The sequence below is a fragment of the Siphateles boraxobius genome, unplaced genomic scaffold (assembly GCF_051911475.1).
Source record: "Siphateles boraxobius isolate OS27281-9 unplaced genomic scaffold, OSU_SipBor_1 41, whole genome shotgun sequence".
NCBI lineage: Eukaryota > Metazoa > Chordata > Actinopteri > Cypriniformes > Leuciscidae > Siphateles > Siphateles boraxobius.
Window position 1 is genome coordinate 35,350,383 of NW_027509042.1, and position 13,933 is coordinate 35,364,315.

Consider the following 13,933-nt stretch of genomic DNA (forward strand, 5'->3'; position numbering starts at 1 on the left):
TCACACTGATCGTTTTCGCCCGCTTACGAAAGACTTCGTCCGTTTTATTTATGAGGCCTAGCTCAGGAAAATTTCATCTCCAATATTTGACTTGCATGAATAATGTTTGGTATATAACATGAAGTCAGTTTATGACAGGTTTATACCGGCTAAAGTTTACGGCATGACTTACATTACAGGCCTATTTGTAAGTCTGGATGGCATATGCAATCTGTTGTGAAATTAGGTAGGCCTGGTTTATTTTAACAAGCAAAACAGAGAATATGTAGCCTATAAACTGTTTTTTGCGACAATCGGGTAATAATAATAATAATAAAAATAATAGCCTGATAAAATTCGATAGGTCATCAAACAATGCATGTAGCAAACATTGCAAACATTTATTATAAATTCAATTGCTGAGAACTTTATAAAATAAATGTTGTACAATTAAGCTATTCCTAAACACATCGACTGATCGAATGCTAAAAATAGGCCTACGATAAAAAGATATGCATAGCTGTGCAAGTCTGTAAACACGTGTTTTAGTTTACAAGGATATATACGGATATATACAGTGTAATATTTGAATATTTTTTATACAACAATAGGCATATCTCTATAGATAGATAGATAGATAACGAGATAGATATATAGATAGATAGATATATAGATAGATAGATAGATAGATAGATGGATAGATAGATAGATAGATAGATAGATGCAAAAAGCAGACCATGTAACACTTAATAAAAATATGTCAAAAAACAAAAACAAAAAAACACGGTGATCGGAAAAAGCGCGTGACATGTAAACACTCCACCTCCAAAAGCGGTCAACTTTTCTGGGCTTTCTCTCGTGAGATTTACTGAACGTTGCTATCTCTATTACTTGCCACAGAGACAAATTTCATCCTGCTAACAAAATGGTTGCAGCCTACACTGAAGTATAATTCAGCGGTGACACTTTTGCTGGTTTGTCAAAGATTAGAATGTTACATAAGAAATGCTAAAAGTTAATGCGTAATGCTTCCCATCGAGGCCTAAACTATTGTTACGTTACACTGACTTGTTATTTTTTTCATTTTTTTTAAAAATGCATTGTGTAAAATATATATATATATATATATATATATATATATATATAGGACGGTTGTATTTTAAGCAAACATTTCAAACACCTCTATTTTGTTGCAATACAAATAAAAGGTTTTGTTTTGTTATTTCTAGTCTGCAGGTCAGAACATAAGGCCATTAATATTCAGCAGTCATCATTTTAAAATGCATTTGGCTAAATACTGCTCTGAGAGCATCCTAAAAAAATACAAACAGCTACGATTTTAGGCACAACACACAATCTTGTTTCATTCTAACAAATTTATTGTTCTCGATCATCTCTTACGGAATCACTACTGAAATTAAATTACAATCAAATCATCACATCAAAATATACCCTTATTTCCTACTGTCAAAGTCAGCTCGTGTAGATTTGTGCTCTTTTAAAAATGAGAATACAAAATTAAACAAAACAAATAAGATCAACAACGAAAACAGGGGGGAAAAAACATTTTACACAAGTCTGGGGGAAATAAATAACTGTTTGGAATAGTTCGTATGTATCCCGAATAAAATATTAAAACAAAGCATTTTATTGAAAAATATTAAGTAAATAATTCCGATCAGCGTCTGATCCGATGAATCTATATTGCCGGATTTACATAGTCTTGTTTATTAAAACCTACCAAAGAATACTGCTTGGAAATGGCAGCACATGAAAACATCCACAGCACCAGCTTTGGCCCACTTGGCAACGGATGTTCGCAAAGAAGATTTTCAAAGAGGTGCAGCTGCGGAATATTCAGTCTTTTCAAAAGTCATCTTGGATTTCATTTAGTCCTCAAAAATCCACGTAAGATTTAGTTCTTTACATTAAAAAAAAATCAAAAAGACGGGATCTTGGAGATCAGAATCTGAGGGCAGTCTTTTGTTGTTTTTGTAAGGATTGGAAGGCCAGAAAAAATCCATTCCATATTTTTGGATAATAACAAAACCATGCAGTCATCAGTCTGCCAAGTTGGATGGAAGCTTCGTGGATGCCACTGTTCTTCGCATTGTTTCAGTTGAATTTCATCCCTTTGTTTGAGGTTTAATGTCCCATAACAACATACACATTTGCCTGCGTCTTTTGCCTCTCAAACAAGACATTGGTGTAACAGGGTAGGGGGGGGGGGGGGGGGGGGGCAAAGATTTTTGATGTTCATTTCTAATCTCTCATATTTTTCAGTGGAAGTTAATGCGCCAAAATTACCTGGTGGAAAGAACTTGTAGTTGTCACCCTCTGGTCGCCCGGTTCGCTCGGCCCAGTTAAACTTGCATCTTTTAAGTAATCTACTAAAAAATGTCCCTGAAAGAAAGAGCAGACACAACCTTTTAGGTAAAGACATATAAGGGCCTGGAAGAAGATTAGCGGGCGGTTTAGGGTTTGGGAAGGAAGAGGGGTGATTTTTTTTTTTTCTTGTGAAAAAAATATATAACACATCTGCAGTCTCAATATTCCCTCACAATCACAGTATCAAATGCTTTGCTATCTTCATGATAGTCTGTGTTTTATCAGATTAGTCATTTATATAAAATATGTTTAGTCTTGTATGCTGTTCTATGTCTCACTGAACATTCGTTTGCAGTCCATGGAGGGGGGCGGTGTATCTGCACTCACATTGCCGACCTGAGAATATACATCCTCCGGCGTCTGCGGCACTCCTGGGGGCGTCATCCTTTTCTCCTTCTGTCTCCGATTGCAAAACCAAACTCTCACCACCTCTTTCTCCAGCTGAAGGTTGTCCGCTAGACTTGTTATCTCTTGGGCCGAAGGCTTGGGACATTTCAAGAAGTGGCTCTCCAACGCACCTTTGACGCTCACTTCGATGGAGGTGCGCTTCTTGCGCTTCCTGCCCTGGGCCGCTATCTTGTCGATGCTGGTGGGACTGCCCGTAGAAGAGTCTGCTTCCTCCAGCCATTTGTTAAGCAACGGCTTCAGCTTGCACATGTTCTTAAAGCTGAGCTGGAGAGCTTCGAAGCGACAGATTGTGGTCTGCGAGAAGACGTTCCCGTACAGAGTGCCTAACGCCAAGCCCACGTCCGCTTGCGTGAAGCCCAGTTTGATCCGGCGTTGTTTGAATTGCTTGGCAAAGTGCTCTAAGTCGTCCGACGTCGGTGTGTCCTCGTCGGAGTGCGGGTCGTGGCTGTTCACTCCGTGGTGTGCTTGCTGGTGATGTTGATGCTGGTGGTGATGGTGGTGGTGGTGGCTGTTGTGATCGAGCTCTGGGGTGTCGCCACGCACCAGACCCGGGTGTACTAGGCTTTGGCTGCCTGGCGGACTGAGCATGCCGTTTACCGTGAAGCCACCAGGCTGCGAGTATATGAGGGACTGCTGTTGCTGCTGGCTCCCGGTTAGAGACGGGATGTGGGCAGCGGTTGTGCTACCCCAGGCACCCGCGTGAGTCTGATGGGGACCTAAATGTGGGGGCCTGTGATGCAGCGCAGTCCCAGAATGCAAATCGTCTCTCCCCGAGTTATTTTTCACGTCCTGCTGCTGTTGCGGGCTGCCTGTCATTCCAACGGGACTAGACGACCATGGCGATCCGGCTTCAGCTGCGGCAACTGCGGCAGCCGCAGCCGCAGCAGCCGCGTGAGGCAAGGACGTCACCCACTGGTGAGCGTGGCTTAGCATATGTCCCCCGTTGCTCGCTGCCATTGCGCCCTGCATAAAATCACTTTGTACCATTTTCACCGTTGGGTCTCCTCTGTACCCACCGGACACTGAGGTTACCGCAGCACTGCCCTGCTGCATCCCACCCCCGGAGTCCGAGTGCACGATCGAGCCGGACGATAATAAACTACTGCTGGCTAGATAAGGGTTGGATGCCGCTGTGGCCATTCCGCTAACCTTATGAATATGTTTGCCGATCACCCCCTCCCTTTTTGCAGAAACTTTTTTTAATGCAGGCAAATTATATCATGAATTATTCAAACTTTAAAAGTCTGGCTTGTGTTCTGGCAAACACCATCAACAAAAAGCAAAGAGAAAGACGAAATCCGTCTCTTGGATATTTTGCGCATTCATATATTTCGAACATATGAATGATTAAAACGATACATTCCAGTTTTATGTCAGCGTTGAAAACCCCCTCGGAAGTCAAACAGTCCCTTCAATCTGAAGTATTTTCTATTTAAAAACAAAGGGAAAAATGAAAAAAAAAATGAAAAACTTTGTTCAAAGAAAAAAGTTCTGGCGTTTGAAGAAGTTGTAATGTGTCCTTAAAAATAATAAGTCCAATCGTATGTTCCGTTGCCGGGTGGAAAAAATATTAAACGTGGTTCTTCCTCAATTCTTTTGTTATTTAGCCGCAGCGATTTCACTTGCTCCGTTCCTTTATATCTTTTCTTTTGCAGATTCTTTTATGGTGCTGTAAAGTCTGTCTCTTTGTTCTGTTTTGATGTGTTTAAACCTGCCAAACCGCTCCAGTTGAAGTACAATCCAGTATTACAGTGCAAAGCAGTGTTGCATGCCTTCTTTCTCATTCGCTTGTTCTCTCTCTCTCTCTCTCTCTCTCTCTCTCTCTCTCTCTCTCTCTCTCTCTCTCTCTCTCTCTCTCTCTCTTTTTCTCTCTCTGACAGTTAGCTCCGTCCCTCCCTCAGAGCTCGAGGACACGCGAGTGTTTACCCTGTGCTGCGTACATCGTCCACGTCTTTTCCTCAAATGCAAGGAAGTCGGGTGAACGGTTCTCGTTGATTGGATAGTACTGGCAAGATTGACAGGTCTAGAGAACTCGCTTCGGGCACTTAGACCCCCCCTTCCGGCTATTCCAATTGGTTGCTTTTGAATTTAAATAAATAAATCAAGATACATTACTGAAAACTCTAAAGAATCCTGGAATATATTAATAAATCCTAATTTAATTTTCCCATAGTTTTGGTGAATTATTTAGTTGAATTATGGACAAGACAGCGTGACTGGTCTGGGCTATTTCTCAGGGCACTAAATAAATAAATAAATAAATAAATAAATAACAAAAACAAAACAAACACAAAAACCGTTCTATTAGCCGTAGGTTGAATTTAGTTAAGAGTGATGAACAAATCTAACAAATACAATTGATCTTGTTTTTTTTTTGTTTTTTTGAAATTTCGAAATAGGTATTTTGAAATGCACTGAAATCCCACTGGCTGCATGGAATCTCTGTTTGCAAAGATCTCACTCTTATTGACTAAATGAGTCCTAAAATATAATTTCTCTTCCAGCTTGTCTGTTACAATTTTTGAACTCAACCAAGCAAGATAAAATAAATATATCGACGTAATAACCCAATTACATCACACTGACTACATTTTCCTGAGACCTCGGCCTCTCAAGAGTTAACGAGATGACTATGCGATGCTTCCAAGCGGAAACAGAGAGTGCAATGTAGCTAAACTCAAGAAAGGCATGGGGAGAAAGTGGCAACCCAAACGAATGCAAACTGAGCAATCCTTTGGGGGGATCTGCAAGAAATTTCTTCTAATTTAACTACTAGGATCAAATAGCGATAGGCCAAATACGACATTCCTTTTCAAATCTCGCGCCCGACACACCATAAGACCCCTACAACAAATGGATTCACCCAGAGGTAAACTATAAATAAAAAAGTGCAAGTCCAAAGAAAATTTAGAGTGATTGACGTATATGATCCCCCCAGCTTCAGTAAACAAGAGAGATGTGACACTGGGTGTCAAACTGGATCTCCTTGTATATGAGCTAGAATAATAAGTATCAGGTCCATAAAAAAGTCACATACAAACACATGTAAACCAATGCACCATTTTACAACAATTGTGACAGAAAAGCTCATCTTATTTCATTTAGTATTGGGTAGAATAACACTGAATCAGGTTTTGTAGAAAACCCAAGAGAGGACTACGCACTCCCCTTCCCAGAAGATTTCATTTGGATCAGACTCAAAAACCGAGAACCTCGTGGATTTGTTTACATTGAATGGCAAAGTAGGGCCACCGCCACGGGGCTGTCTATTCATTCATTTCCAGCAGATTTTGGTCTAAATTAGTGTTATGCATTTCATACTGCTCGCTTTCAAAGGACGTCTCGTGCGGCCATACGAAACGTGATGGCCAGTCTAAGGAAAGAGATTCACTCACTCTAAGGAGTCAAAGCAATTTCAAATGTTCAAGCCTTCAACTTTTTTGAAGTTTGATGTTTTTATCTGAGAAGTAGGGCTGTTTATTATTTATTTGTTTATGTAACAAGGTCCCCGTGTTCCCTGCTGGGGAGATCATTTGTTTTCCGTGCAAGTAGAGAGGGAAAAATCCCCAAGTATAACAAGAGACGAACAGTTAGTGCTGATTTTCATTTGCATAAATTTTCATATATTTTAGTGAAAATAATAGCGGTGCAGAGGAGAGCTCCGCTCAGTTGAGTCAGAGGGAAGAAAATCTTAGGAAGGACCAAACACGGAGGGAGAGAGTCAGTCAGTGATGGACGAACAATGCAGTATTTGAGACATTTTTTCCAGTTATCATGGAATCTTACGGTAAGTGAAAACAAATCAGTATTCGGCGAGATTATAAAACTGTAGCCTTTTACAAGGCATACTACCTGAACAATATATATATATATATATATATATATATATATATATATATATATATATATATATATATATATAGCCTATATATAGCTATGTCTGTGTGTATATGTCTGTGTGGTTGCGACGTCCTTTTTTTCTCGTGTAAAAATCAATAAGACTGTTTAGCTTTATAAATAGCGAGCAGACGGTTAAGCTGCTGTTTTGTAGTGAATGTCCAGTGGAGAATGTGCAATCAATCAAATTCAAACAGGAGACCCTCGGTGGAATTCTCGGTGGAGTCGGGTACAAGTGGATATCAGGTCGTTTACATAAATCGATCTTTTACTTCTGTGCCAAAGTTTGATGAAACTTGGTCAGCACTGACTTGTTTTGGTGCGCGCGATGCATAACGCGAGGCGGTGTGTAAATGACTGCAAAAGCAAATGATTTTAGTTGTTACCGAACGACTGTGAAAGGACAACACAACACGAGTGGCAACTGAGCAGACAATGATCATAACCAATGGCAATGAAAATATGCGAACATGATCGGCGCAAGGTCTTAGGCTAATTAAACGAGACTGAAGCAGCTTAAATTGAAAACATTTGAGGGCACTAAAATGCGTAGGCAGTTAAAAAAACTAAATTTAGATTGAATTAGAATTAATTTTTAAAATAGGCTACTTAAGATTAATATATTAAAATATGTAACAAAATGAAAACCTCTCCCCGCGATATTTCTTGGGTTAACTTTGCGTGCCCTCCCGGTCGAAGATGCCATCTCTCTTTCTCGCAGCCCCACTAAGACCGTTTGTTTCATTCATGGGCAAAGCATTTTTGAAGCCTTCCTCTCGGTTGCTATGGTGAGTGGAATAAAAGAGGGAACACTGGTCGCATTAAGCTATATGTTTGTGCACTGGAGTCGAGATGAAAGAGCCACAGTCTAGCCAAGAACATCTACCCTTGCGCCAAACGGACATCTCAAATTCGTATATGTCTATAGAAATACAAGCGTCTACAAAAGATGTATACATAAAATAACTGGAATCAGCACAACCATAAAGATTAGATCCTACACTTACACGCTTGACAGTGACGTACGGGGGACTGTTTTGTCACCAGCAGGTGTCGCGCTTAGTCAGTATGGTAAAATGGCTAATGGTGAGTAATTGGGCTATTGTCCTTGATTATTGATTTATTCTTATTTTTTTTAGGAGAAGCATAGGGTACTGATATAGTGAACTGATACTTGTTGAAATAATAATGCGAAAAATCACCACTTACACGCTTGACAATTAATTTATTCATAAGACATTTTTTCAAAATATTATTTTTGCTGAAATAAACAATGTAGCTGTTATTACCGATACATGCTTAAAAAGATTCAGTGTAGGCTAGTCTTCAAACGGATTTTCACCCTACTTTGTAAGCCCTCCCAATTCTGATTTATAACGTAGACGTAAGTTACAGCTTTATCTAGTTTACTAAAAGGTTTCGTTAAAGGAAGTTTATAAATTAAACGTAAAACGTTTTAAACACACCATGTGTAGGCTAATTATATTTGGGAGTTAATGTTGTTGTGTAGTGATGCTGATATAACGACAGTAGCCTATTTAAATATTCAAAAACTTGTCATTATGACTTAACACGTTATCATTACGGAAAATTGTATTCAACAAAAAAAAAAATAAAACAACATTGTTTATCTAACTGAAACATCATTATATAAAAAGGTGCGCGCATGCTTGATCACCCAGTTAAATATTTGAATAATTCGGGGATTTTAACATCACGAAAAAATAAAATAAAACACAGAATACAATATAATTTAATTTAATAATATTAATGAGAATTGTGAATATTAAAAGAGAAATTATTTCAAAGAAAAAAATATGTATTATGATGAAATGAAATATCTGCTCATTTTGAAGAAAGACCATATAATACCCTATATTGAATATATGTAGACTATAAGACATACTGCTGAATTATCATTAATTAGAGAAACAAACCTTCAAAGCGCTAAGCTCATGTCTGACAGCGTGAAATTGTAGGCCAGAGCTCTGGCTTCTTCCCAAAAAAGGGGGGAAAAAAGCGATGTGCCTAATTTTCTCTTAATTCTGGAAGATAACATGTCATAACTAAAGGGTACATGTGTAGGTATTACTAAAATAAGAAATAAAACATTATACAAAATTAGAATTATTATTTTATAACTATATATTTATTTTATTTTTAAACGTCTTTTTATTTTATTTCATTCGTTTATAACTGCTGTCATGAAAGTATCACTTTATCGAAAGGAAAAGAAGGGATTGGGCATATGTCACTATAGCTGTGATCATCTAATGCAGACTGTTTTGAGCTTTCAGTTGCCAAATTTTAATATACAGTTTGAAATGCGAAATAATTTAAAAAAAATCTACAGTTATTGTGAATAATTATAATAATCGAAATAACAACAAAACACAGTATTGCATTTATACATTTTTCTTTCCACCAAAAAAAAAAATTGGAATAAAACTACATATAAGATCAATCTAAAATCTTTAGTGATAGTCGGTCAAAGAGGAAGAGTAGGCTAATCGACTGGCCGATGTTATTTCATAATTTGTGACTAGGAATGACATTATTTTATATCTTTGTTCTATACATGGAAGCCCAAAGAGTGCGTCACGTCGTTCCGCCTTGTTTATTCCACTGCTCCCCTGTGCATAATTTCCCGTAGCACCGGCCCAGGAGCGCGCAGCTCATGACCGAAATGGCGAAAGAATGTTTCAGAGCTCTGTGTCTTACACGAAGATTATCCGAGCTTCACTATTCGTAAACATTCCAGCCAGCCCCTTATTGATTGTGCTCTCTCCCATTGGAAATCAATGCAAATGTCATAATGTGCTTTAAATGATATGTGGATGCAACATTATATATATATATATATATATATATATATATATATATATATATATATATATATATATATAGAATAAACACACACACACACACACACACACACACACACACACACACACACACACACACACACACACACACACACACACACACACACACACACACAAATCATTAAAATACAAACTCAAATCATTAAAATACAAACTCAAATCATTAAAATACAAAATAATCACTCGTAAATACATAAATCACATCAGACATGAAATCAGTCAGGACCCCAACCTCAAATTTCATCCATCTCAAGATATGTGTGATGTGACATGCACCTGTCTGTTTCGTGATATGGATGCTAGTTTTCACTCTCTGTGTGTATGCGTATGTGTGTGTGTAACTGACAGTTCCCTCTTAACTGTCCCATGTGGACCAACAATATCTCTTGTACATCCTATAACAGACACTGCACTGATTACTGCTGCAGGCCACAGCAATAATATAACTCCTACTTTCCCCATTACGGGTCAGGGGCACTTTCATGAAACACTTGATTATATATACTGGATTATCTGATATTCCATCGTAATTATACATCAACATATTAATCTGATGAAAAAGTTGCACAAGCTCTGTGACGTGCCCTCTACTATTTAAAATGTATCCATTGTGTGTGGACTGAAGTGGTGCCCTGCGTGTTTTTGTTTGTCAAACAGCAGCGTTCCCTGAGGAGTGCGGTTTGTGGTACCTCCCTGCTCAGGATTACATTAATCAAAGCATTTATTTCCCTAGAGATGCACAACACAAATCACCCAAAATCCCAATCAAATTGAATAACAGAGGAACCACGCATTGGAAGTGACCTCTCTTCTTTTTTCTGTTGCTTGTTTTGTGTGAAAAGAGGTCTCCTGATCTTTCAGCTTCAATCACAAAAGCAAAAGTGTCTGTCTTTGCCATACAGAAGAGTTTCAATAGTTGAGGGTGTTATGCTGGCTGTGAGAACCATAGCACATGGAAATCTTAGCACATGGAAACATTTTATCATTAGTATATCTATGGATTTAAGGATTTGCTGTTGGTTGCAGAAAGTGCAGTCTTTTAGTTTAAAAAAACCCACTGCTTGAGAACTGTCTCACCTCTTAGTAAAAAAGAATATAATATGCAGATGAAATGTTTTTTTTTCATACTCAAGTTATGCAAAACGACTGAGAGCAAAACTGTCAACACAATAAATCCACGGCAAAGCCGTGCGGCTCAATAAATACTGCTCGCAATACGAGGCCTATTACAGGTATTGCAAATAAAATAATACAGCTGTAATTTTCCTCATACGTTGTTTTAGAGTAACTGGCATGCACCGTTTGAGATTCATGGTGAAAATGGGAAGAAAATGTGAGGCTGTTTATGGCAGTGCAGCACATCGAAACACAAATTCAGCTCTGCTGCTTTCAGCCCGATCAGGGATAAATGATGGAGCCTGTCCTGGAGAGGGTTACCAGACGGGAACGTTAACTCTGCTGAAGAGGTGATGGAAACAGCAGCATTTTGCAGTAGATACTTTTGTTTTTGCAAGTATACAAGTCTAGTAGCCTTTATAAGCCGTAGTTTTAAAAGGTGGTATAAAAAGTGCCTTTGTGTCTCTATTTTGACCTGTAAAATTGAGAGAAATCTGTGGCTCAAGTGAATGTATGACTGACAAATGGCAGTGTATAGGTGTTAGCAACTACATCAAATCTTCTGTTTTTATATGTGTGGGCACACTTGGTTGGCAGAAAATCATTTGTGTGTGTCATCTTAATTATGTTCCCACCCACAGCAGGTAAAATGGGTTTACATACATCTGTATCCTTATTTTTGCATCCAATGTTCTCTCAAACCTCTGGGCCTTTCCTCACTCTCTGTCTCAACCATTTCTACCTCTCTTTGTCTCCTCCTCTAATTCTCTCCCTCTTGGTCCACTCACGCATACAGCCCGCAGGGTCACAAAAGCAACGTTCACCAGCCTGCTAGAAGTGGCCTGACCTTCTGCCAAACTGCCTACCACACATTACTCATTACTCAGGCCGGGCACACGGACAGCCCCACAGCTAAAATGCTGCCCTTAACTCAGGCAAAACATGCAATGTATCATTCTAAACTCCTCCAGTTTGCTCTCGCTCACTTTTATTTAAATGTGCTTGCTAAGGGTGCACTGCTTAGAGGCTGAATAATGGCTAAGCTAAGGAAACATATGTGTCTCATGTGTAAGGTGGAAAGGTCAATGAGTCTAATTTCTGGTATGCACCATAATGCCTATACAGTGCACTCGCAGTGGGTGATAGAGCTGGATATTTCTATCTAAACCTCATGTTATACATGCAAGCGAGCCTGCTAGCATACGCTGAAGAAATTATGAAGCAAAATAATTTATAATGGTGGCCATATAGCCATGCGAGAGGATATACAGTAAACCACGCGTGTTAACAATTATGGACTGTTATTGTAGTGTTTGCATACACATAAGTGTGTCGTAAGGTGTCAAAACTTCACTAAAAGAGGCTCAATAGTTTTTGAATTTCCTCTCAATTCAAGGATCAGTCACTGCCCTCAATAAATAAGGTGAAAAGGATGTAATCAGATATCAACACAAACTTTAGTAGCGAATATGGTGAACATCTGGACACCTGGAGAAAAAAAAATATGCCTGGAGACAAAATGTGTATTACGTGCCATAGAAAGAATGTTCAAGATACAGTTCTAACTGATTCTAATGTTATGTTATTTCTCTTGCAGAAGAGGAGCTTCAACTCTCCAACCTTTCCTCCTTTCTCGGGAGAGGGGCCTTTTTCCACATTGGACCCAGAGGGACAGAGTGGCCACGCTGTGAGAGTGCACACACGCACACACACACACACACACACACACACACACACACACACACACACACACACACACACACACACACACACACACACACACACACACACACACACACACACACACACACACACACACACACACACACACACACACACACACACACACACACACACACTCTCTGCTTCTCACTGCTTCCGTTTTCAGCATACACTGCTGCTGGAGCTGTTAGCCTGCCGGCTATTTTTCTTTGAGAGACTATAAAAATATGCAAATGCTGTTGTTAAAGAGAACAGTCAAGGTTTTTTCCTCTGCTTGCACCCGTGTGAGTCTGCAGAGCAAAAGGCGGAAGGATTTCACTTGTGTTCCTCACTTTGTTTATAGAAAGGCAGAAATAATTTAAGGAGTGTGACAGTGACAGACACACCATAAACATGTTTGAAATGACCACATAGATATAAAGAATAAATATATTTAAAAAAAAAATCCTGCTTTACTCATGCCAGTTATATGCAGCTGCAGAGAGAGAGTGAATTTAAAATGCTGTGCTTCATTCTCTCTACCTCTCATCATGGCGGACAGGCCTTAAACGCAGAGCATCAACCGCTTTAAGAGTGCAGAAAAAGTACAGGGTGAATTTGTAAACCCCTCACGGTGCAGCGAACACTTTTTGAAGTGATTATGAAGACAGTTCAGATCAAAGGCTTTGACAACTCTGAGTGCCCGCCAAGACTGAGCCCCTGTAATCGCACAGAGCCCTCCGTACAACACAGCTCACACCCCTCAAGCACCCGGCAGAACGCAACGCCACACTCACGCATAAACAGATTATCAGGGTACAGAAAACGGCTGGAAAGTAAATATGGGATTAGAGTTTTCAGACTTAACCGCACCGATATAACCGAGGAGATTAGCGAAAAATTTACAGGTAGATATTAATTATCGGCATCAGGGAGATGAAGGAAAAATAGTGAATTAAAAACTCCTTGCAATATGTTTTAAAAAGCGGATAGCCATATAATATAATTATATTTGATATTTTAAATTGTATTCAACATGTCAGATGTATTAAATTAACTGCCATGATCTTCTAAATCCTTTACAAAGAAACAATAAGAAGCAGGGGAAAAAGAAAGGAGGCGAAGAAGAACGAGCAGAAAGTGCTTTGTTGAAGTCAACAAACTCTTATATTTTTATATAATTATGTGCTCTGCTGTGCGTAACTGCTAGACAGCATTGTAACACATGTCCATCATTGGTTCCGTTAGCCCTGAGGACAGACGGCCATTTACATTTAGCTCAGTGTTTTGCTAACACAATAAGAAACACAATAGCTCAGAACAAAACAACAACAGTATGATTAGCCATTTTATTATGTAAGTATCCAAGTTATACCATAGTATTTAAAATATATATTTTGTCATGCACATATTATGCACACACTGTTAGCATGTCAACATGTGTAAATATGTTAACAGGCTGCCATCTTGAACCTGTTCTCCACCCATTCCTTTCATATCATTTAATTGAAAGTTTTGCTTTTGTCAGTGTATTTACTGTTTTGTGGTACCGCACTGGT

At 39.0% G+C, this 13,933-nt stretch overlaps 1 protein-coding gene and 1 long non-coding RNA gene across 3 annotated transcripts; one reads left to right on the forward strand and one right to left on the reverse strand.

Moving 5' to 3' along the window:
• Positions 1 to 1,340: 1,340 nt before the first annotated feature.
• Positions 1,341 to 4,706, reverse strand: pou3f3b (POU class 3 homeobox 3b). Of its 2 annotated transcripts, none has more exons than XM_077199237.1 (2): positions 2,695 to 4,706; positions 1,341 to 2,382 (listed from the first exon to the last, which is right to left on the reverse strand). In XM_077199237.1, exons 1-2 carry the CDS (start codon positions 3,913 to 3,915, stop codon positions 2,269 to 2,271), a joined length of 1,335 nt encoding a protein of 444 aa, XP_077055352.1. In that variant the 5' UTR covers positions 3,916 to 4,706; the 3' UTR covers positions 1,341 to 2,268. The 2 variants fall into 2 exon arrangements, with proteins under 2 accessions (XP_077055352.1, XP_077055353.1); XM_077199238.1 differs by having other exon boundaries at positions 2,704 to 4,530.
• Positions 4,707 to 6,442: 1,736 nt separating this feature from the next.
• Positions 6,443 to 13,464, forward strand: LOC143706871 (uncharacterized). Its single transcript, XR_013193051.1, has 2 exons — positions 6,443 to 6,562; positions 12,271 to 13,464. It is a non-coding gene; the product is annotated as an uncharacterized LOC143706871 (long non-coding RNA).
• The last annotated feature ends 469 nt before the right edge of the window (positions 13,465 to 13,933 follow it).